Source organism: Stenella coeruleoalba (assembly GCF_951394435.1).
Source record: "Stenella coeruleoalba genome assembly, chromosome: 3".
Taxonomy (NCBI): domain Eukaryota; kingdom Metazoa; phylum Chordata; class Mammalia; order Artiodactyla; family Delphinidae; genus Stenella; species Stenella coeruleoalba.
Window position 1 is genome coordinate 58987215 of NC_137148.1, and position 21657 is coordinate 59008871.

Here is a 21657-nt window from a genome sequence, read left to right on the forward strand (position 1 = left end):
GCAGCTCAGATTTTAATTCAACTGAATTAACTTTTTAATAGTGAAGAATACATTTTCTTGTTGAGGGAATATTCTAAATTGAGAGGGCTTGCGGGGAGAGAGTGTTAGAAACTTTGACCTAGTTTCAAAATGTGTTTTTAGTTAATTCATCTTCTGCAACACTGATGCTAGTTGATCCTTTAGACTAGTTTATAGAGTTTTGTTTTTTTGTTTTTAAATATAAGGAAGTTATGTGATAGAAGGCTGTCATGAAAATCTAGGCTCTTATGAGGCTTTTAGTTGAAATGAAGTAGAGTTCAAATCTAAGATATGATTAATATTCTCCAATACTTTAAGTCCAAGTCCCTGCTAATTTAATAGAAAGTATGTTTGTTATTGTTCATTTTCCAGGATAGTATAGGAAATGTATAGCCTCTCTTCCCAACCCCATCCTCCCTTAATATGTTCTCTGAATGCAGAGAACTGGGGGGCTTGAAGTGGGGGAGTTATATCCATATCTTTAAAAAAGTCATCTTTAGGTCTGTTTCCAGATGTGTCAATAAAATGCATGCTACTGTAGCTTAAGAATTTATTTTTAATTAGCAGGTATTTGTTGAGCAACTGCTATGTATGAATGCAATGTGCTGGAGGATGAAATGAGCAATAGGCCTCAGGGAGGAAGGTTGAAAAAGCCTGAATAAACACAGGCAGATGCATGCCACATTTATACATTCCAGTGACCCGCCCGCCTTTTAAAATTGAGACCCACAATAAGAAATACATGTTATGTCGGAAGCCAGTACAAACACTCATATGTATAATTTCATGAAACGTAATGTTTCAAAAAATAATATCTACCCATACCACATGCCTTACCCACAGCTTTTTTCTCTTTTTCCTTTTATTTTAAAATATTTGTTCTGACTCATAAACTTGATTTCATGATCTCATCGATCCAGTGAAGGGGTGTGACCTGTGGTTTGGAAACCAGGTATCTATTTGGTGGCCTGGTGTGGCTGAAATGTAGAGAATAGAGAACATTGAGTGATGCAGTGAGAGGTGACGCTTAGTAATTGCTTTGGTTTGTAAAAGCCATCTCTTATTTTCTTTTCCCTAACACTTTAAATAGATTAATGCTTTATTTTCCTTAATTTGGTTCCTTTTTATTTTCTTTCTTCAATAAATGAATCACTTTCTTAATTATTACCATAAATGTGAGATTCATTTGAATTCTTGATAGTCTGTCAATCAGTGGCCTTAAAATTAAATCTTAATTGATTTTTATGGGTAGTTAATATGCTTTATCATAAGCATTAATTTTAGTGTAAGAAGGCTTGCAAGTTCCTATATTAGAGATTAATAACTATACTAGATTTTTTTTTAAACCAGAATATCAAAATTATTATTACTGTTATTTAGCCGGCAAACATGGAAAAGTTTTGCCATGGTAGTCATTAGGTCAAAATAACCCATATTCTGTTGGGAATTTTTCAATGCTGTAGATGTCTACTTTGGCCAGCCATCCTCTTATTCAAGTACTGTTCCAGCATTTTTATTAAATGCTGTTAAAGTTTGGGAAAAGACCTCTGGTGACAGCAACATTGGGAAGTTTATTAAACATTTTGCTAGTGACATATTATGCCATGTGTTTTATGGAATGGAAAAGTCTAATGGACTCCTGCCCTTGAAGAGCTTTATAAACTAAGATAATGATTTACAGGAGGACACTGAACAAGTAGATTGTTTGGTATTTATCTTTTGCATAACTAGAATGTATAGAATGAAGAGGGTGCTTATATGCATTTTGTGTCAGGGTAATCAAAATAAATGTGAATGGTTGTTTCTCACTTTTGTTTTGTGCTTTATTGCTCTCCTCCTTGCCTCAGATAATAATCGGGCTGAGGTGTTATTTGGTTTGATCTTAAATGCTCTAATTCATACAACTGGTAAGAAAAAGCTGCTTTTAAGTTGTTTGTTAGTGAATAATAGAGGATTTAAGTGTTGTGAGTAAAGAAGTAATAACAGTCCTCTTATTTTAATTTTGTAATTATTTTCCAGAATTATAAGGAATACTGTCAAATAGTTTTATTCTTAATATACAAGACGCTGCATACAAATCAGGGTTTACAATGCACTTTTCCTTAAAATGTTTTCCTAAGAATACAGTGAGCTGTATACTAAGTGTTCATACTTGATATTCCTTCCAGGATCCAAGGATTCTTCAGCTACAATGTTGTCAAGACTCTTCCGAATGCATGGCCTCTTTGTGGCTTCCCATCCCTGGGAAGTCATAGTGGGGACAGTGACACTGACCATCTGTATGATGTCCATGAACATGTTTACTGGTAACGATAAGATCTGTGGTTGGAATTATGAATGTCCAAAGTTTGAAGAGGTTTGTGAGATTAATCTGATTATTGACTAAATACATTTTGAATTTCTAAAGAGTGTCTCCTTTTAGAGACCACATAATCAAAAAAACTTATGAGTAGAATTTTTATTTCAGTATTCATAACTTCCATTTACTTATATAGTATGGAAATGCACTGGAAATACTTCTCTTTTGCTTTTGGTATACAAATGAGTGTAATTGACTTTACTTGAGAAATATAGCTTTCATAAGTGACTAATAGTGAAAAATGATCGGCTTAAACATTAGATTGTTTAAAAATTAGGAGTAAATTTTTGATTTGCATTGTAATATTTTATTTGACTTGTGCCTAAATTTATACTATCATGATGGTATGTAAACTAATGATGCATGCAAAATAAAAATTCTTATTTTTGATTTGGATTTTTCTTTTCTATCTCTCCCAATAGGATGTCTTGAGCAGTGACATCATAATTCTGACAATAACACGATGCATAGCAATCCTGTATATTTACTTCCAGTTCCAGAATTTACGCCAACTTGGATCAAAATATATTTTGGGTAATAATTTTATATATTAACCTTTTTGTGTGCTATCAAATTTTTGATTTACTGTGGAAATTTACCTGTTTGTTTAAATCATGTGTGTGGAAATGTGTGTGCTGCATGTATTCAATACTTTTATTTCTTTTTATTCGAGTTAGACATTCTGCTATTTGAGACTTTAATAATCTGGAGAAAATAGTATTATTTCTCTCAGAATATCGTATGGGACTGTTTGTTATTGTGTGTGTAAAAAAGGCTGAAGTTTTTTCAGTTTGCTGAATTTTGTCATTTTAGGTATTGCTGGACTCTTCACAATTTTCTCAAGTTTTGTATTCAGTACAGTTGTCATTCATTTCTTAGATAAAGAATTGACAGGCTTGAAGTAAGTATTTAAGCATAAATATACTTTCTTTTAAAATATATTGTTAAGAACTGTTCTTCTCTATGATATAAAGCATTATAGTATGTAAATTATCAAAAGTTTATAGAAAATATGGGAAAATTTTTCATGTAATCATTTAGCTAATTTTAATACCTGTTAATGTTTTAGTATATATCCTGTCCCACTTTTTTATACTTAAAGAAAACTTCTGAGATCATACTGTATATACTGCTTTATAACTTTTATGCTTTATAATAGTTTATCAACATCTTTGCATGTCCTTAATGCTAAACTAAATTATTTGTAATAGCTGTCTAGTATTCCCCTATCCTCTAGGTTGGATTGTTAGGTTATTTAATTTCCCCCATTAATAACAACACTGTGATAAATGTCTTTGTAGCTAAATTTTTGTTTGTATTCATAGTCATTTTCTTAGGATACATTCCTAGTAGTGAAACAGTGGCTGTGTAGGTTTTTAGGGCTTTTAAGTGCTGTTATCGCCAATTTGGTCTCTAGAAAGGTTGTTCAGTTTATTCTTCTATAGATAGTAATTAATGAAAAAAGAATTGCATACAGTATACGGGTTTCCCCTGCTATCTGAAAGTACACCTTTCCTATGAAACCTTTTGTAAGTGATGAAGCAGTTGCCTTGGGACACATCTTTGAAGGGATACACACAATAAATCAAGGTAAAGCACTGTATTTACAGACACAGTTCAAAGCTATGGCAGCTCGGTGCTGAGATGCTAAGTGTAGTTCCCAGGCAGTGCCGTTCTCTCTATCTGCTCCAGGTACCCACTGCCTCTGTAACGGTTCCCTGCAAAACAAACACTGAATGCTATTTTCTCTTTTCACCTTTTTTTGTCAAAGTGAAAACCTTGTTTGGATTTCTTTTGGTTAGCAAAAATGGTTACTATGTAGGTCTTTCATAAAAGAGAAGTGGCGTAAAGCAAACTTTCGAAAAGTGGGGGACACCTGTATTCCTCTTTTTCCCCCATGGTGATTCACAAGGACACATTTTTTTTTTAACTAAGGATGATATTTTGCTATAGAATTATCAGAAGGTGTTTCTGTATAAATATATTTACATTTTTAACATTAAAAATATTCTTAAATATTTTGAGTGACTAATATATTTAGCTTTGAGGATGCCAAAGGAATATAGGTTATACCTTTTGTTCTGCAAAGAGGTAACACATGCCAGAGCTCATACAAGGCATGGGACGAGGGGTGGGGGGGGAGTTTTGTTTTAGGAAGGGACTTTTCGGTAATATTTTTTCTTTTGTTAAATAATACCTGATCATCTTGTTTTCTTTTTTTCTTCCCCCAGTGAAGCTTTGCCCTTCTTCCTACTGCTGATTGACCTTTCCAGAGCAAGTGCACTAGCAAAGTTTGCCCTCAGTTCCAACTCACAGGTATTATTTATAAGACATGAATGTTAGTAGTATCCTTTTTTTCAGATTGTTTACATTAATAGGAAAGATTAATAGAGTTTCTTCACAGTTCAAGATTCAGGAATTGCCTGCAATTTTGTCAAGTCCTAAGACTGGTCTTCCTAGGAGCCCTAGGAACTGTCCCATTTATCTGACAACTCAGTTGTAATTCCACAGCTTCTAGAATTTGGAATCTTGCCTATTTTCCTTTTTGAAGTTTTCAGAACGTAAGGTATTATGTCTTTTAGGATAAATTGGAGTATCTACCTAGTGAAACATACCAGAGGACAGACAGGATCTAATGGAAGAATCTCAGGGTAGATTGATTTCTAAACCCCATGAATTAACACTAGCATTATTTCCCATCTAAAGTTTTATCTTGGTGTTCATTAGTCACTTTAAAGAACGTAACATTTTTAATAACGCTGAGTAACAGTATAAAATATCGTGTACTTCTGCCCTGATTATGTATTTGATGAATATTTATGATCATTTGAGCATTTTGACAAGGATATTTAGGTTTCATAATACTAATATGATCTCAGAAAATTTGCAACTAAGAACTTCTGTCAGTGGTAGCCAAAGTATAAAATGTAGGATTTATGTGGGATTTAAATGGCAGGATTAATGCACCACTTCAAAGGACTCTTCCTAAGAAATATCTCGTTCAGTGGACGGGGAAAGCAGGGCAGTGTACATATTCTTCTTTCTTTAGTCCTCTGTATTATCCTTTGTATCTGGAATGCCTGTTAGTCTTAGCATATTGTGTATTTTATTCTTAATATAGTAAATTAGGTTTAGTAGAAGCCCTTGGATGCGCTAACATTTTTAAAAGTTACTTTGTACCTTACCCTCATGATATGTTTGGTCTGTGTTTTAGGATGAAGTAAGGGAAAACATTGCTCGTGGGATGGCAATTTTAGGTCCCACATTCACCCTTGATGCTCTTGTAGAATGTCTTGTGATTGGAGTTGGTACCATGTCAGGTTTGTAAACAGTTTTTAATATATTTTAAAATGAGTTTGTAGAAGAGAAAAAGGAATATATTAAATTGTATCAATTACTCTTAAATTCTGACTTTTAAAAGTCTGACATTACTCTTAAAATTTTTTAATTGTATGAATATGTGGGTATATCTGATCTGACCTTATGTCTGTCTGCTTTAGCAAAAACTTAGTAGGTTACCGATTTCTTTTTTTTTTTACATTAATTAATTAATTATTTTAAATATTTGGCGGCATTAGGTCTTTGTTGCTGTGGGCGGGCTTTCTCTAGTTGCATTGAGCGGGGGCTACTCTTTGTTGCAGTGCGCGGGCTTCTAATTGCAGTGGTTTCTCTTGTTGCGGAGCAGGGCTCTAGGCACGCGGGCTTCAGTAGTTGTGGCATGTGGACTCAGTAGTTGTGGCTCGCGGGCTCTAGAGCACAGGCTTCGTAGTTGTGGCGCACGGTCTTAGTTGCTCTGCAGCGTGTGGGATCTTCCCGGACCAGGGCTTGAACCCATGTCCCCTGCGTTGGCAGGTGGATTCTCAACCGCTGCACCACCAGGGAAGTCCCCTGATTTATTTTCACTCTTACTATCTCATCATCTTTTCCTGTGCTCTACTTTTTTGATGACTTTAAGGTGTTTTTATTTGCTTTTTGTTTGGTTTTTAACCAAGATTGTATTCTAGGCTCATTTAGAAAGCATCTTCCAGCCTCCGCTGTTGTCTGGACTAAATTAATGACTTGGTTCCTTGTATTTTAATTGTCATGTAGGAGACAGTGCAAAAGTCAGGAGGTGGACAGATCTAAGTTGGGTCCACCTAACTGAGTGGTTAGGAAGATTTAATCAGACAGTATGCAGTACATCTTAGCACTTAGCCAGCACTGACCTCAACACATGTTTCTTCATTCTTAATTGGATATTAGAGAATTAGATATTAAATATCAAACACAGGACTCCATTATATAGGACAAAAATTATGGCCTCATATGGAAATTTGCCAGAATGAATATATCATGCTGTTGTCAAGGTTTCCTAATCAACTAAGACTAGATTTTCTGGCTTTCTCATGAGGGTCACACTTAGTTAACTACTATTCTAGTGTATTTCCTGGTGCCTTAGTGCCCTCAATAAGGGGTTTCATTCTTTCAGAAGTGTATTATCTAACTTTTAAGAGAGTAGTTAGTTGCTATTATTAGTTGAGGTCTGTTCACTAGATAGTATGTTAAATATATATAATGTTTCTGCTAACTTTCTGAGGGTAAATTTATTATTTATTCAGTTATTTTACCTGTCATTCAAAGTTTATTTAGCAAAGATTTTTTAAAATTATTTTTTTAAATGTACATTTCTTAAAATTTATTTTTTGGGTATAGTTTTGAGTATTGACAAAGATGTAGTCATGTAACTGCCACCACAGTCAAGAAAAAATGTTTTTGATCAGGTGAAAATATACCTATGTGATTTTATACAAGCCGAACAGTATGTAAGAAGATGAGAGGATTAGCTAGGAACTGGTAGTGGGCTTTGAAACTGATGTGGAAAGCAGTGGAGACTGATGTGGAAAGTAGGGTGATGAGTTTGGTCATAAGTCAGAGCAGTGGACAAAGGAAGTGATTAGATTTGATATTGGAAAACCCAGCTAGGAGGCATTTACAGCCATACAGAAATGGTAAAATTAGGGATTTGGCTTAGGGTAGAATAAAAGGACAGATTTAACACATACTAACTAGGAAAGTAAACCTTTGGAAAGCCAGTAAAAAATTTTAAAAAGTCTTTACTTCTTGGAACTTGTAGATTGGTGCTTCCTCCTTGCAGTAAAAAAGTGGCACAAAGAGGCTGCGCCACTGGGACAGAGTAAGGAAGAATGCCTGAAGAACCTATGACGACAGTAGTTACTGTTGTACAAAGGGAAAGAGTAGGTAGCCAGGTGGTAAAAAGCAATGGTCAATATGGGTTTGATAGTCTCAAGTTTGAAAAGATTACATTTGGCTACTTTTTAAATATAGGTTGTTCATAATGCTTTTGTCATTGTAATTTTGTATTCTCTTGAATTTCTGCATTTGAGGGTAATAGCTATAGAATTTTTAGAAAATACAATGTATGCTTTTTTTCTATTATTTAGTCAAATGATCTATTACGATTCAGAAAATAAAATACAACATTGAGGGGTTTTTTGTATTACTCTAGTTAGCAGTCTTTATGGGAGAAGGGAATCAATTTTTATATGTATTTCAAAACATTTTTATATTTAATGTGAATAACATCAGAAATACGTTTTATATTTTATATTCGAGTTTATTTGTAAAGAGAGGGAGTAGGATTTGGTAATCTAATCTTTCCCCAGCTCTGTTCCCTTCTATTTGAGAAGATTACCAAGTGATACTGCAAGCATTTTGTAATGGAACATTTATTAACTTTGGATCTTGGGTTGCCTTTTTGCATTATATCATTTTTCAAACAGATCAATGAAATGAACCAAAATTGTAAGAACATCAGTAGACACCACAGAGGTTATATTGAAAACAGAGCTGAGTAGTACACATAAAATACTTATTATGATACTATATCAGGAATGGTATAACTGGCAGTGTGTTTTTTACAAAAAGTCCTTGGTCCACAGGTGAATTGCTTTTGTGGTGATGAGTGGGATCGGATCAGTAGTATAATGGGGTGGGAGGAGTTTGCTCCATTAGAGCTGACTGTCCTTGATATCCTGTCTCAAAACAGAGTACACCATTTGATCAAAGGGGATGATCAGACGGATATTAAACGCTGCCGTGCCTGGCATTGTGACGTTGGGGACATGGGAGAAGCCAAGGTCGCTGCCCTCGAGGAAGTTATCCTCTGTGTGCTCAGGCTTCACAGCACCTCTGAGTTTCTAATTCTTTTTCCAGTAGATGACAAAGAGCTTAATATACTAATACTTCCACGTATTTGTCTACCTATAGGAAGAGTCCTTGTGATGTATGCAGCATCAGAAATACACAACTGCTTTACTAGCTGATGCATTTAATTTTTCTCTAACCAGGGGTGCGTCAACTTGAAATTATGTGCTGCTTTGGCTGCATGTCAGTTCTCGCCAACTACTTCGTGTTCATGACTTTCTTCCCAGCGTGTGTGTCCTTGGTTTTAGAGGTAAGAGCAGTTCTTACTTATATTAGTAGAAGAGTAATATTTTTCATATTAGTTCACCTAAAGAATATTAGCACCTTCTAACGTAGTGCTCACTTACTTTGTAGCTTTCTCGGGAAAGCCGCGAGGGTCGTCCAATTTGGCAGCTCAGCCATTTTGCCCGAGTTTTAGAAGAAGAAGAAAATAAACCAAATCCTGTTACTCAGAGGGTTAAGATGATTATGGTAATTATACAGTTTTATTCTTCTTTCATTATTTTTAGTTCCAGTATCATATTCTGCTTTTCAATTTTTTTTCCTTCTTGTTGTCTTTGTGCAATTTTTGGCTCTTTCACTGATGTTCCTCTTCCCTTTTTTTTTTCTTTTTCTATCTTTTTTTCTCATTTCTTTGAGGCCCCTGGTTTTCTCTCTGCCCTAAATAGATTTTTCAAGTTCTTCCACTTTATCTCTCTTAGAAAATCTGTTCTTTTTTTGGGAATGTTTTCAGCCTTTCAATGGGGCCATTGCTTTAGTCAGTCACATAGCAAGCCTGGGTCTTTTTTTCATGGTAAGGGAGGCCATGGGAGGACGGTAGTGTTTAATTATCCAGTTGCACAGGATGAGTTTAGGTTCCATTGATATGCAGAGGATACATGATTTTTACATTTTTATTTCAGTCTCTAGGCTTAGTTCTTGTTCACGCTCACAGTCGCTGGATAGCCGATCCTTCTCCAGCAGACAATTCTAAGGTTTCTTTAGGATTGGATGAAAATGTGTCGAAGAGAATTGAACCAAGTGTTTCCCTATGGCAGTTTTATCTCTCTAAGTAAGTTCCCTGAGCCCTACTTTGTTGTCTATGAATCATAGCACTCTATGCTACTGAGAATTTAGGTGTGCCTTTTGTATTTGAGTAATAACATTTTAATTTGCTTTCTTTTATTCAGAATGATCAGCATGGATATTGAACAAGTTATTACCCTAAGTTTAGCTCTCCTTCTGGCTGTCAAGTATATCTTCTTTGAACAAGCAGAGACAGAATCTACACTCTCGTTAAAAAACCCTATCACATCTCCTGTAGTGACCCAAAAGAAAGTCGCAGACGATTGTTGTAGACGTGACCCTGTACTGGTCAGAAATGACCAGAAATTCCATGCAGTGGAGGAGGAGGCCAGGATAAACAGAGAAAGAAAAGGTGATTTCTTATTCTCTTCATTTTCCATTCTTCCACTGTTGATTTGTCAAGAAGTCGAGTCATTTTTAAAAGTTCAGTGTTGTGAGATTTCTTTTGATCTCTTGAACAGTTGAGGTTATAAAACCCTTAGTGGCAGAAACTGACACCTCAAACAGAGCTACATTTGTGGTTGGTAACTCCTCCTTACTCAATACTTCACTGGAACTAGAGACACAGGAACCTGAAATTGAACTTCCCATGGAGCCGCGGCCTAATGAAGAATGTCTGCAGATACTTGGGAATGCAGAGGTGAGAAAATAAAACAAACTCAAGCTGGTATCTTTCTTAAGAAAAGGAGCTTTTTTATTAAAGGAAGGAAGGAAGTTATAGCTACTGAGTACCTAAGTTCTGGGCACACTGTTGCATGGTTTACAGGTACTGGTCTTATTTATTTATTCCCTACAACCTTGTAAGATAGGTGGAATTTTCTCCATTTTTCAGATGAGAAAATGTAAGCTCCAGGAGGGTTAATTAAGTATGTCCCAAAGTAAAACATCTAGGAAATGGTAAAGCTAGGATCAAGAGTCCAAGATTTACTGACTCAAGTGTCACAGTGCTCTTTCTACTTTATTACTGTTTATTAAAGAGATGAGCAACTGCTGTATTCTCATATGTGTTAAGGCCTAGGAAAGTTTTCACACAGAAATGAACTTCAGAGAAAGAAGAAAGGTTTTGGGGGCTTTTTGTTTGGTTTGGTTTTTTAAAGTAAGCTTGATGCTCCTGAGGAGGCTTATTTTCTTTCTGATGTTTGAACAGGATGTCCTGCCTACAGTCTGCTCATGAGTTAGCGTGACTATTGTGTTCTATCCGTATCTGCTTATTCTGGTTCATTCCTAATTTATGTGCATATGAGTGAGAACAGATTGTGTTTTTCTTCATCAGTTTCCTTTCCCTCATTCTTATTAACATGTGTACCAGTATCTCAACTGTCATGCTGTATTACAAAACTTATAGGGTGGGTGTCACCATCTTAATTGGAATTTTTTTTTTCTATGAACATCACTTGAACAATTTAGTGTTTTTGGTTTAACATTTGTTTAGTTTTCACATTTTTATAAAGAATTTGTCTTTATTTTGATGTTCTTATTTCTACTTAAATCATCTCCTTCTTTAGAACTTCAAATTCCTTTGGGTTCTTAAAGTACTTGTGTTTTAGTTCTATGGAGAGCACTGTTTGTATTAAATGGTCTATTTATTATGAAGAGTATGAAGTATGGTTCTTCAAGTCTTTTTTCATTTCCCTCTATCCAACCCCCTTCTATTTTTTCCCCATTTCTTTAGAAAGGTGCAAAATTCCTTAGTGATGCTGAGATCATCCAATTAGTCAATGCTAAGCATATCCCAGCTTACAAATTGGAAACTCTGATGGAAACCTATGAACGAGGTGTATCTATTCGTCGACAGTTACTTTCCAGAAAACTTCCAGAGCCTTCTTCTCTCCAGTATCTGCCCTACAGGGACTATAACTACTCCTTGGTATGTTATTTTCTTGATTTGAGCAGCTTTGCTTTGTAGCTTTAGTTTTTCAGTCTTTTTCTTGACTTGTCTTTTATACATACATAGTTTTATAAAACATCGTCCTTTTTAACTCATTTTACTGTAATTTTGTATTCTGCTTATGATATAGGTCATCAAAATTAAAAACTATTTTTCCTGTTTTTATTTATAGTCATTACTCAAGACTTTTAAAGAGTAAATAAAAAACTTGGTTGAAAAATACACTAAAGCATTAAGTTTGAAGAAAGTTATTAATGACAAGGGCTGGGTATTTGCTATATAGATTTTCACTTGGTGCCTGACTTTACCTTTTAGGTGATGGGAGCTTGCTGTGAGAATGTTATCGGTTATATGCCCATCCCTGTTGGAGTGGCAGGACCTCTGTGCCTGGATGAAAAAGAATTTCAGGTTCCAATGGCAACAACAGAAGGTTGTCTTGTGGCCAGTACTAATAGAGGCTGCAGAGCAATAGGTGTAAGTTGGCATTTATATATTTGCCTGTTTTAAGATACACTCTAGGCAGTGAGAAGAAATTTGGGGACAATCAAGGACACCTTTTGGGACAAGCAGAACTGTTTTCAGGATTAACATGCTTTTGTAACATACTCTTCATAGCTTGGTGGAGGTGCCAGCAGCCGAATCCTTGCAGACGGGATCACTCGTGGCCCAGTGGTGCGTTTTCCCCGTGCTTGTGACTCTGCAGAAGTGAAGGCCTGGCTCGAGACACCTGAAGGGTTCACAGTGATAAAGGAGGCATTCGACAGCACCAGCAGGTGTGTGTGTGGGGGGCTTATATGTGCATTTATGTTTATTTCAGAACCAGGGCCATCTTCTAGGATGGCTAAACATAACTGTTAACGTATTGACTGCCTAAGGTGATGTAATAAAATATCAACTTTCAATCCATTCTTTCAAAATAAGTAATATTAATGCTTGGTTGGGATGGAGGGAGCAGAATGTTGATACAAATGAATATCTCCATAAAGGTTAATTAGAAAGAAATAGCGTGAGCTTGCAAGTTTGTGTGTTGGTTTTATAAGGCTCACTTTGATTAGGCTATTACTTTGCCCTACAAGAGTTTTGACCAAAACTTGCCCTAGGGCAGAATTGCCTGAGAAAAAGATTTTCCAAGCAGGATAGAGGTAAATATTAGTATAGCAGATATACTTTGAATACAAAAAATTAAATTTATAAAGAAGTATAATCAATACAAATGATAACCCCACTATAGTTCGAGCTTATATGCTTGCTTTCATTTGAACTTTTAAAGTTTATTTATGATGACATGACTTTCTGCAGCCCTTCCTTCTTGCAGCATGTAAGAATGAGACAGAGTTGAAGTAGTATTCTAATACAATGTTTAATTAAAGAAGGTACATTTAATATGTAGTCTCCATGAGTTTTCTCTTATGTGTAAAATGAACCAACTAAGGTAGACTTTAAGATAACTTCCATTTCCTTAAAAAAGTAAAAAATAAAGTCTTTGCTTCTTTTATTTACAGATTTGCACGTCTACAGAAACTTCAGATGAGTGTTGCTGGACGCAACCTTTACATCCGTTTCCAGTCGAAGTCAGGTGATGCCATGGGGATGAACATGATTTCAAAGGTGAGCATGGATGGACTATATGAGAACTTGTAGGAGTGACTGTCCCTGGAGGGGGGGAACAGACTTGCTCTTTACTTTATTCCCTCTATTCCCTCCTGTACTTTTGAATTTTGTACCATGTACACATACTACTTACTCAAAGAGTTAACTGATTGAAAGATTTTTATTGAAAGGTAAATACTGATTCATGTAACTCATGTTATATAAAGCAGGCATTTGTTGATTGGTGGTGTTTGTATTTGATATATTTAGACTTAACATTGTACATGTTCTGGGTCTACTCAGAAGGGCTGGGAGGAATCTGGGGATTTGTTCTTCAAAACTTTCTTAAACCTGAAAGCTGACCTCTTCTAGAGGCTTCAAGACATATTTAAGAAGCCAAGTTCATGTGTGTATAGCTCCTTTAATTATCTCCTTAGAAGATTGTGTATAGCTTAAATTTTATTCTACTGATATTTGTTGTTTATCAGATAGAAATGTAAAATGTTAAAGTCAATTAGCTAGGCTAATTGTGCTTTACCTGTTATAAGGACTATTCAGAAAGAGAGTATAGTGACTAAATACATACGCTTTAAAATTTTCCAATAAATAGTATAGCAGTTCCTGAAAAAAATAAAAATAGAATTACAAGCAGGATCTCAAAAAGACGTTCGTATAGCCATGTTCATAGCAGCATTCACAATAGCCAAAAGCTAGAAGCAGCCCAAGTGTCCATCAGCAGATGAATGGATAAATAAAGTGTGGTATGTACATACAGTGGAATGTGATTCAACCCTAAAAAGAAAGGAAATTCTGACACATGCTAAATATGGATGAGCCTTGAGGTTCACTTACTAAGTGAAATAGTCTGGTCACAGAAAGACAAATACTGTATGATTCCCACTTAAGAGTTCCCTAGATTAGTTAAATTCATAGGGACTGAAAGAAGGGTGGTTACCAGGGGCTAAGTGGAATGAGGAGTTTAATGGGTATAGAGTTTCAGTTTTGCAAGACAAAGAGTTCTGGAGATTGCTTACACACAATGTGAATGTACTTAACACTACTGAACTATACACTTGAAAATAGTTAAGATGGTGAATTCTATGTTTTGTGTATTTTACCACAATTAAAAAAAAACACTTAAATTGCCAATAAGTATGTTTTGTGTTTTTGAAGTGTGAGTTAATTGAATTAATTTAACTTAATTGGAAGTCATTGGAAGGCTTGTTTACATTTTATGTAAATCCTAATGACTTTCCGTTAACAACAAGATTTACTTTAATGTCTGACTTCTCTTTACAGGCTCGGTAACTTGGGCCTTTGGGTAACAATTTAATAACTAGAAGAGGGAATTTATTACATGTTGATGGTGGATTGAGTACTCACTCCCCAGTGACATGAATACAGTATTATATTCTCAATGAGTTTTTTTTAATATTCTCATTATATTCTCATCATCCTATTCATCAATGACTATAAAGAACTCCATTTTCATATCTAAAAACGTATTAGGAAAAGATTATTATAGTTCTTATATTTAGAAGTGTTAGTATTATTAGATACAAATAAAGCCTCTGATTTATAAATAACTGTTCTAATACAGTTTTTGCTGTTGCTGTTTGTTTGTTTGTTTCTGGCTAATAGGGTACAGAGAAAGCACTTTCAAAGCTTCATGAGTATTTCCCTGAAATGCAGATTCTGGCAGTTAGTGGTAACTACTGTACTGACAAGAAACCTGCTGCTATAAATTGGATAGAGGGAAGAGGAAAGTCTGTTGTTTGTGAAGCTGTAATTCCAGCCAAGGTTGTCAGAGAAGTGAGTGATTGGATGACTTTTATTTTGTTAATCTTTCATTGGATTACAAAATTGGGAAAAGTAATATTAAGGGTTAAGTAAACTTGAATATACGGGTGTGTTTTATCTTATCTCACCCATCTGCCTGTGGGTGGCGTTCACGGAACAGACCTTACTGATAATCTTCTTATTGAGGATGGGGCTTACATGGGGCCACGTCTACACTCCCTTGTTTTCTGGAGGTACAGAAAGTAGATCTGGGTAACCCACTCCTGAATCTTCTGGGGGAAGATGTAAGATGTGCACCACTCTGTTTTCTAGGTATTAAAGACTACTACAGAGGCTATGATTGAGGTCAACATTAATAAAAATCTGGTGGGCTCTGCCATGGCTGGGAGCATCGGTGGCTTCAATGCCCACGCAGCAAACATTGTAACTGCCATCTACATTGCCTGTGGACAGGTGAGGGCGCCAGCCTCCACCTTTCTTGTCTTGCGTTGTTCTAAGTGAGATAAGTTTTATATTTTTTCCTTTCTGTTTTTTTAAGGATGCAGCACAGAATGTTGGTAGTTCAAACTGTATTACTTTAATAGAAGCAAGTGGTCCCACAAATGAAGACTTGTATATCAGCTGCACCATGCCATCTATAGAAATAGGGACTGTGGGTGGTGGGACTAACCTGCTCCCTCAGCAAGCATGTCTGCAGGTAAGACACATGGGGCACAGGCTCCAGTGACCTCAAGCCCAGTTCCGACTCGTTGGGATTCTTTGTGTTTCTACCTGATACCACATATCGCTCCCCTCTCTATTTTAGCCGGTCTTTTCATTCGTTTCCCACCGGCCTAATCCAGTGTGTCCAAGTAAAGCATGTTCAGGCACAGGCTTAGTAAATTGAGAAAGTAGATTAAGAGAGCAAATGATTGTTCATCTGCTCTGAGTAAGTGCACTTCCAGCCAGGCTGTGGATGTTAGGTTCACTGTGGTGTATTCCATTGTTAGTACTGGCTGTCAGATCTTGGAAATGTAGTACTTCCACTGGAGCCTGGTTCTATTCTAATGCCATTGTAGTTGCCCTCATTTTAATTGATTGAATAGGAAGTTGTTGCCATGCCTTGAAGGGTGAGTCCTGCTGTGTCTGTCCCTGGCTGCAGATGCTAGGTGTTCAGGGAGCGTGTAAAGACAATCCTGGGGAAAACGCCCGGCAGCTTGCCCGAATTGTGTGCGGTACAGTGATGGCTGGAGAATTGTCTCTGCTGGCAGCATTGGCAGCAGGACATCTTGTCAGAAGTCACATGATCCACAACAGGTAAGACTTAAAGATTTGTTTAATATGTTTTCCCTATACTTAAAATATGCAGTAGAAAAACCTACTTCTCAGATACAAGTCCTAACTTAAAATTTTGCGTTCCTGATATTTTGTATATCTCTCCTTTGTCTTTTTCTGCTGTAGGTCAAAGATAAATTTACAAGACTTCCAAGGAACTTGCACTAAGAAGGCAGCTTGAATAGCCCGACAGTTCAGAACTGAAACACAGGCGTTGGGTTCTAAAGGACTAACATAAAATCTGTGAATTAAAAAAGCTCGATGCAGTGTCTTGTTGAGGATGAATAGACATGATCAGTGAGACGACTGCTTGGTTTTTGGCTCTTTCAGAAAGTCTGAGGTTCTTCTTTCCATGCAGAGTTCTCAGATCTGAGAAGTTTACATGCTTTACATGCTGTGCTCTTTGGAAAGATCTCAACGTGGATATTATGCCTTTATAGTATCACAGATGGTAAGCTACAGCACACTTCTGAAAGAGAATACAGCTGGAAAAACAAGTTTTCTTTTGATAAAATTCTTGGAGTTCATGGTGATCAGTGTGAGATTAAACCCTCCTCCTGTCCACACCCGCCCTAGCCCCAATCCTGGGTTGAAAATGGATTTTTAAATTATACTATAGCTGACAAAACTCCTGATTTCATAGTTAATTTATTAAGTCTGGGTTGTAGACCTTTAAAAAAAATAAGAGCTAAGTTTATTTTTTGTAAACGAATACTTCATTTGGTGCTGGTCTATTTTGATTTTTGGAGGTGATAGGCAACATGATTCTTCAGAAGGGGACCTGCTTTCTTCAGAGGAAGAATTACTCTTATTCCCAAATTACAGAATAATGTGCTAAGCAGTGCTAAACAGTTCTCTTTCAAGAAAAAAAATCACTGCATTTCTCTCTGCAGGCTATTTGTTCAGAGAGGACTCTTGTCTAAATACAAATGTTTGTCTAGATTGGCTATAACATATCTTTCAGCATATAAGCCTTTAAGAAACAGAGTTTTGTGCTTTTTATGAAAGATGCAAGAGCTCTTAATATTGCTTAGACAAAGGTGACTCTGTTTATCAATGACATACAAGTCTGTGACCTCTCTTAGAACTCAGGGGGTAGAAAACACAAGTTTGGAAGAAAATTACCATTTCTTGAAGCCAAGTTTAATTTCTTAAAAGACACTTAAATTTATTTAGCTGAAAAATCTAGGTAGTTTTTTGTAAAGAACTGTACCAAATTTGTATATGTTGTAATAAAGCTTCTTGTGCCAGGAGTTTATTGAAAGCGTTCAAGAAATAAACAAAAATCACCCGATATACTGGTAAAACATTCTAAGCTTGGGCCAGAGAAGGCAGTGTTCTTTAATGTTGTCCAGGAAAGCCTGGCTTGCTTGTTGAGCCTAATGAAGGGGAAGGTCAGCTTTCAGAGCCAGTGAAGGTGCTGTGTGAATGGCCGTGGAGGGAGTGTCCCTTGTCCTGTGGCCAGGAGGTTGGTGACTGAAACATCCACACAGGGCTCTTTGATGGACCCATAAAATCTTCCTCAGGGGGTCAGCAGAGTTGTTGAATCTTAATTTTTTTTTTTTTAATGTACAACTTTTGTATAAATAATAAAGAACTCCTTATTTTGTATTACATCTAATGCTTCAAGTGTTGGTCTTGGAAAGCTGGTGGCTCATGTAGAAGATGGACTCTGAGAAACATTCCAGTAATGCCGTGGCAGTACAGAGAGCCTCTGAGTGATTGTGTCTGCATTGTTGGGGAAGATTGACAATTTCTGTTTTATGTAAAGTTTAAATTGCTTCTGTTGTGACTTTTCATCCAGTGACTTTTTATCTGAATTTTTCATGGAAGTGGCAGTGAGAAATATTTTGAGTCTTCATTTTGGTGACTGTAACCAATATCTTGCTAAACTAATGTTTTGTACAGTTACTAAATTGTATACATTTTGTTATACTTTTTCCCCCAGTTCCAGTAAATTATGAAAAGGAGGTTAATACTGATAAGTGTAATCAGTAACCTTTTTTGTTTGGATTAACCATAGGCCTGCCTGAGACCTGGAAGCTTTAAAGTCTGGCCAGAGTGGTACCCTGTAATTCACACTAGGTGCCCCAAAACCCATTTATCGTTCCCATTGTCTTCTCCCACTCTACAACAGAACAGCAGGCCAGGGTTATACATATATTAAAACTATCTTCCTTATACTTTGAGTAGTTCAGATTTATCATCATGGACTACTTTTGGATATTGGGGGTATGACAGTTGAGAGGAAGAGGCCATAAAGGTTGGGCAGCCAAAACCAAATGGCCATTGCAGGTATGTACATAAGCTGTATCAACTGACAGTACAGCTTATATAGCTGAGGCTGGCCTCTTTAAAATCCCAAATTCTGGTGATTTTTGACTATACTTCTGCCATAGTTAGAGACGTGAACAGGTGTGTATGAGCCACTAAGAACTAAGCCCAGATACTTGAGAATCATTTTGAATTTTTCTCCCAAAATGGCATGTGATCACTTGTCTGGTCGGCCCTCTCGAGAGTGGGGCAAGCTGGACAGGCGATGGGAAAGTTTCGTCCCCTTACTGCTCAGGGGATTGGATGAGCAGTGAGATGCATGTGCCAGCACAGGAGTTTTCCTCATCTTTGGAGAGTGTGGAGAATTAAATCCAAAGAGAACATCTCACATTGAAGGGTCTGAGCTCAAACAAGAGGACACAGAACAGCAAAACATCAATACAAATCCACTGTGTACAGAAGGTTCAAGTAAGAGCAGTAAATTCACTATAGGAATTTTTTTTCAAGACCAATGTTTCTCAAGCTGTCTTTCTGTTCTGGACATGACTTGAATTTATTAAGAATGAACTTTGCCCAGTTAGCAAAAAGATAACTTCTACACTGCAAGCCAAAAGAAGATGGCAAATGATTTATTTATATCTTAACAGATTCCCTTTTCCATTATGAGATGCATGGAACCCCTCCTTCCATCACACACACATATACTTTTTGTTCTTTTCTTCCTGAGCAAGTTTGGGAGCTCCCGAGGGAGGTGTGGGTACTCTTGTATCAGGATGTGAGACACTTCCACACAGTTGTTCTCTAAGGCCAGTGGGAGAGACCCTCGTGCCACCAGCTGGAGTTAGGAGGTGGGACACGAGAGAGTGTTGTAATCCAGGGATTCTCCAGCTCCAGTGCAGCACACTCACCTGGGCTCCTGATTCCCTTGGTCTTGGGTGGGGCTGGGACTTCCACATTTCTTTCTAGTATTGCTGTTGCTGCTCTAACGGTGCTGGGTTTCAGTGTGAAGTGCCTGGTGTTACTGTGAATAAATGGTATTAGAAAGTTTTCATTCAGAAGCACACAGCAGACACCCACGGAGAGGCCAAGTGCTGCTTAATAGCTGCTTAATAAGACAGAATTAATCCTAGAGAGATATAACCAACTAGAAGGTATGTTATTTGGGTCTGTGTCTCCCCTCCTGCCCCCCACCTGTGAACCTGCCCCCCCCCCTTGGCAAAACACCAAATTATCTGCATTTTCAAAGAATGGAATGACTGCCCCAGAAAAGGACATTTTTAGCCACTTTTTCCCCTCACTTTCCTACCCCTTGGTCTCTGGTCTCTCTCCCAAATGAGACAGTGGGGGACCAAAGGGGAAAAAAGTCTACCTTTAAAGAGGTTCGTGTATATACCATTCCCTGCTCAGTACCCTCACCTCACCCACCCTATAGCCGCAAAGTTTGACTGCTTTGTACTGATACCTTAACTTCCCAGGATTGCGGCCCTGGAGCAGGGTCACTCAGAGGCAAGAAGCTGATTCCACAGACCATTCGACTGGTCAGTTCTGAAGCCAGAGGGCAGAGAGCCTAAAGGCAGTAGGGCCCTGTGCCATTTACTAACATAAAGCACACAGGCACCTTGTGTGTCTTGGCAAGAAAGTATCAGGAAGTAATCCAAAAGAAAAGGACTGCAGTCACTAGCCTGTGTTGATTATGGAACTCCTTTGCTTTCCCGTCACTTGAAATTTGAAATGGTAAACGGCGTTTAGTGGGTGAAGTGGAGGGAGGGGACAGTGAAGGGAGCTCTGTCTCAGTCTCCACAGCAAAATCAGCTGGGATTGTATGTTAAAAGCAGTGGACACAGTCAAGCAAATCCAGAGTATTATTAGCCCTAAATGATGTGTGATGGAAGAACCTCATTCTGCAGCTCTCTCCTAGCCCTTAGTTCACAAGGGAGATAAACACTGGTGCCCCTACCTCCCTGCCCATTTCACCGTGTGGACTAGGGCTATAGCCTCAGGGCTCTAAATGGTCAAAACCCACCAAGTTTTGGTGCATTTTCTACCTCAGTCTCTTGATCTAGGGTATGGCCTGTGAACAACTTACCACATTTTTAAACCTTTATTGCTTTTCATAGGAAAGTAGACTCAGGTGTGTGTGAGCAGCCCACTCACCTCTGGCCATGGTTCCTTCAGATCCGGATGATCTCACCCACACTGCAAAACCCTTGGTAAGCAGCCAAAGCTTGAAGCTGGCTTGCTGGTAGAGCCTGGATAATTTAACAACTTTAAATGGAAAGCTCTTGAGGAAAGGCCCATTTTTAACTTGCTTTTAGGACAGTGCCTACCCAGGCCAGTAGAATCCAAACCTTGAACAACCTTGAGCACTCCATCAGAAAAAACAAAACTAAAATGATAAAGATAAAACAAATAAAAGTTGAAATTTTTTGTTTCCATATTTCAGTGGTACATCTTGCCCACATTTTCCTCCAGGCCAAGGTCTCTTGAAGACAGGTACCATGTCTTTTCTTGTAACCTAGTACAGTACCTTAAAATTAACGGTCCTCCGTGTTGTTGAATGACTGACACAATAAATTTGTAATTAGGACTTACTCCAAAGAGAAAATAATAGTTACAATAGGAAGACAAGGGCAGTGTTGAGGGAGCTGGGAATCCAGAGACCTCCATTTCAGTCAAGGCTCTGCCACTAGCTGTGACACCTGGGTTATTGGCTTCGTGTTTCTTTCCCTCAGTTTCCTTATTCGTATAATGACATAGTTGGATTGGCTGGCTTCTAAGCCCTTAACTGGCTCTACAAATTCCATGAAATGCTTTATTTACTCTCTCCTGTATATACATGAGCCAATTGCACTGATAAGCTAGAGTCTGGCTTATTAGTAGAGCTGATAGATGAACACAACAGCAGTGTCATAGTAGTGGCATAATCCAAGTATGACGGGAAAAGCACATACAACTGGAGAGGAAGAGTTGAGGGTTGAGGGGGCGGGTATAGTTAAGGTCAGAAACTGGAACCCTGAAGTAGGTTCTGGATGTTGACTGAAGGGAGGAGAGAGAGAAGTTCCTTCGAAGGTGAGCATGGATCACTGAGTGACTGGAGTTAAGTCCACCTGGATGGGATGATTTATTTGTAGAGGGGACCAAGGAG

General features: G+C 37.5%; 1 protein-coding gene across 3 annotated transcripts in view; it reads left to right on the plus strand.

Moving 5' to 3' along the window:
- Nucleotides 1-18506, plus strand: part of HMGCR (3-hydroxy-3-methylglutaryl-CoA reductase) — a 54049-nt gene extending 35543 nt beyond the window's left edge. For all 3 annotated transcript variants that reach the window (XM_079915289.1, XM_079915287.1, XM_079915288.1), the window contains exons 2-20: nt 2187-2374; nt 2800-2911; nt 3191-3278; nt 4609-4693; nt 5592-5697; nt 8725-8831; nt 8936-9052; nt 9484-9632; nt 9751-9998; nt 10108-10286; nt 11319-11513; nt 11850-12008; nt 12150-12307; nt 13037-13142; nt 14766-14936; nt 15237-15377; nt 15463-15621; nt 16066-16220; nt 16365-18506. In XM_079915289.1, coding sequence (XP_079771415.1) covers nt 2210-2374; nt 2800-2911; nt 3191-3278; nt 4609-4693; nt 5592-5697; nt 8725-8831; nt 8936-9052; nt 9484-9632; nt 9751-9998; nt 10108-10286; nt 11319-11513; nt 11850-12008; nt 12150-12307; nt 13037-13142; nt 14766-14936; nt 15237-15377; nt 15463-15621; nt 16066-16220; nt 16365-16419 — 2655 coding nt within the window. In that variant the 5' untranslated portion in view covers nt 2187-2209 and the 3' untranslated portion in view covers nt 16420-18506. The remainder of the gene's footprint in view (nt 1-2186; nt 2375-2799; nt 2912-3190; nt 3279-4608; nt 4694-5591; nt 5698-8724; nt 8832-8935; nt 9053-9483; nt 9633-9750; nt 9999-10107; nt 10287-11318; nt 11514-11849; nt 12009-12149; nt 12308-13036; nt 13143-14765; nt 14937-15236; nt 15378-15462; nt 15622-16065; nt 16221-16364) is intronic.
- Nucleotides 18507-21657: the final 3151 nt, after the last annotated feature.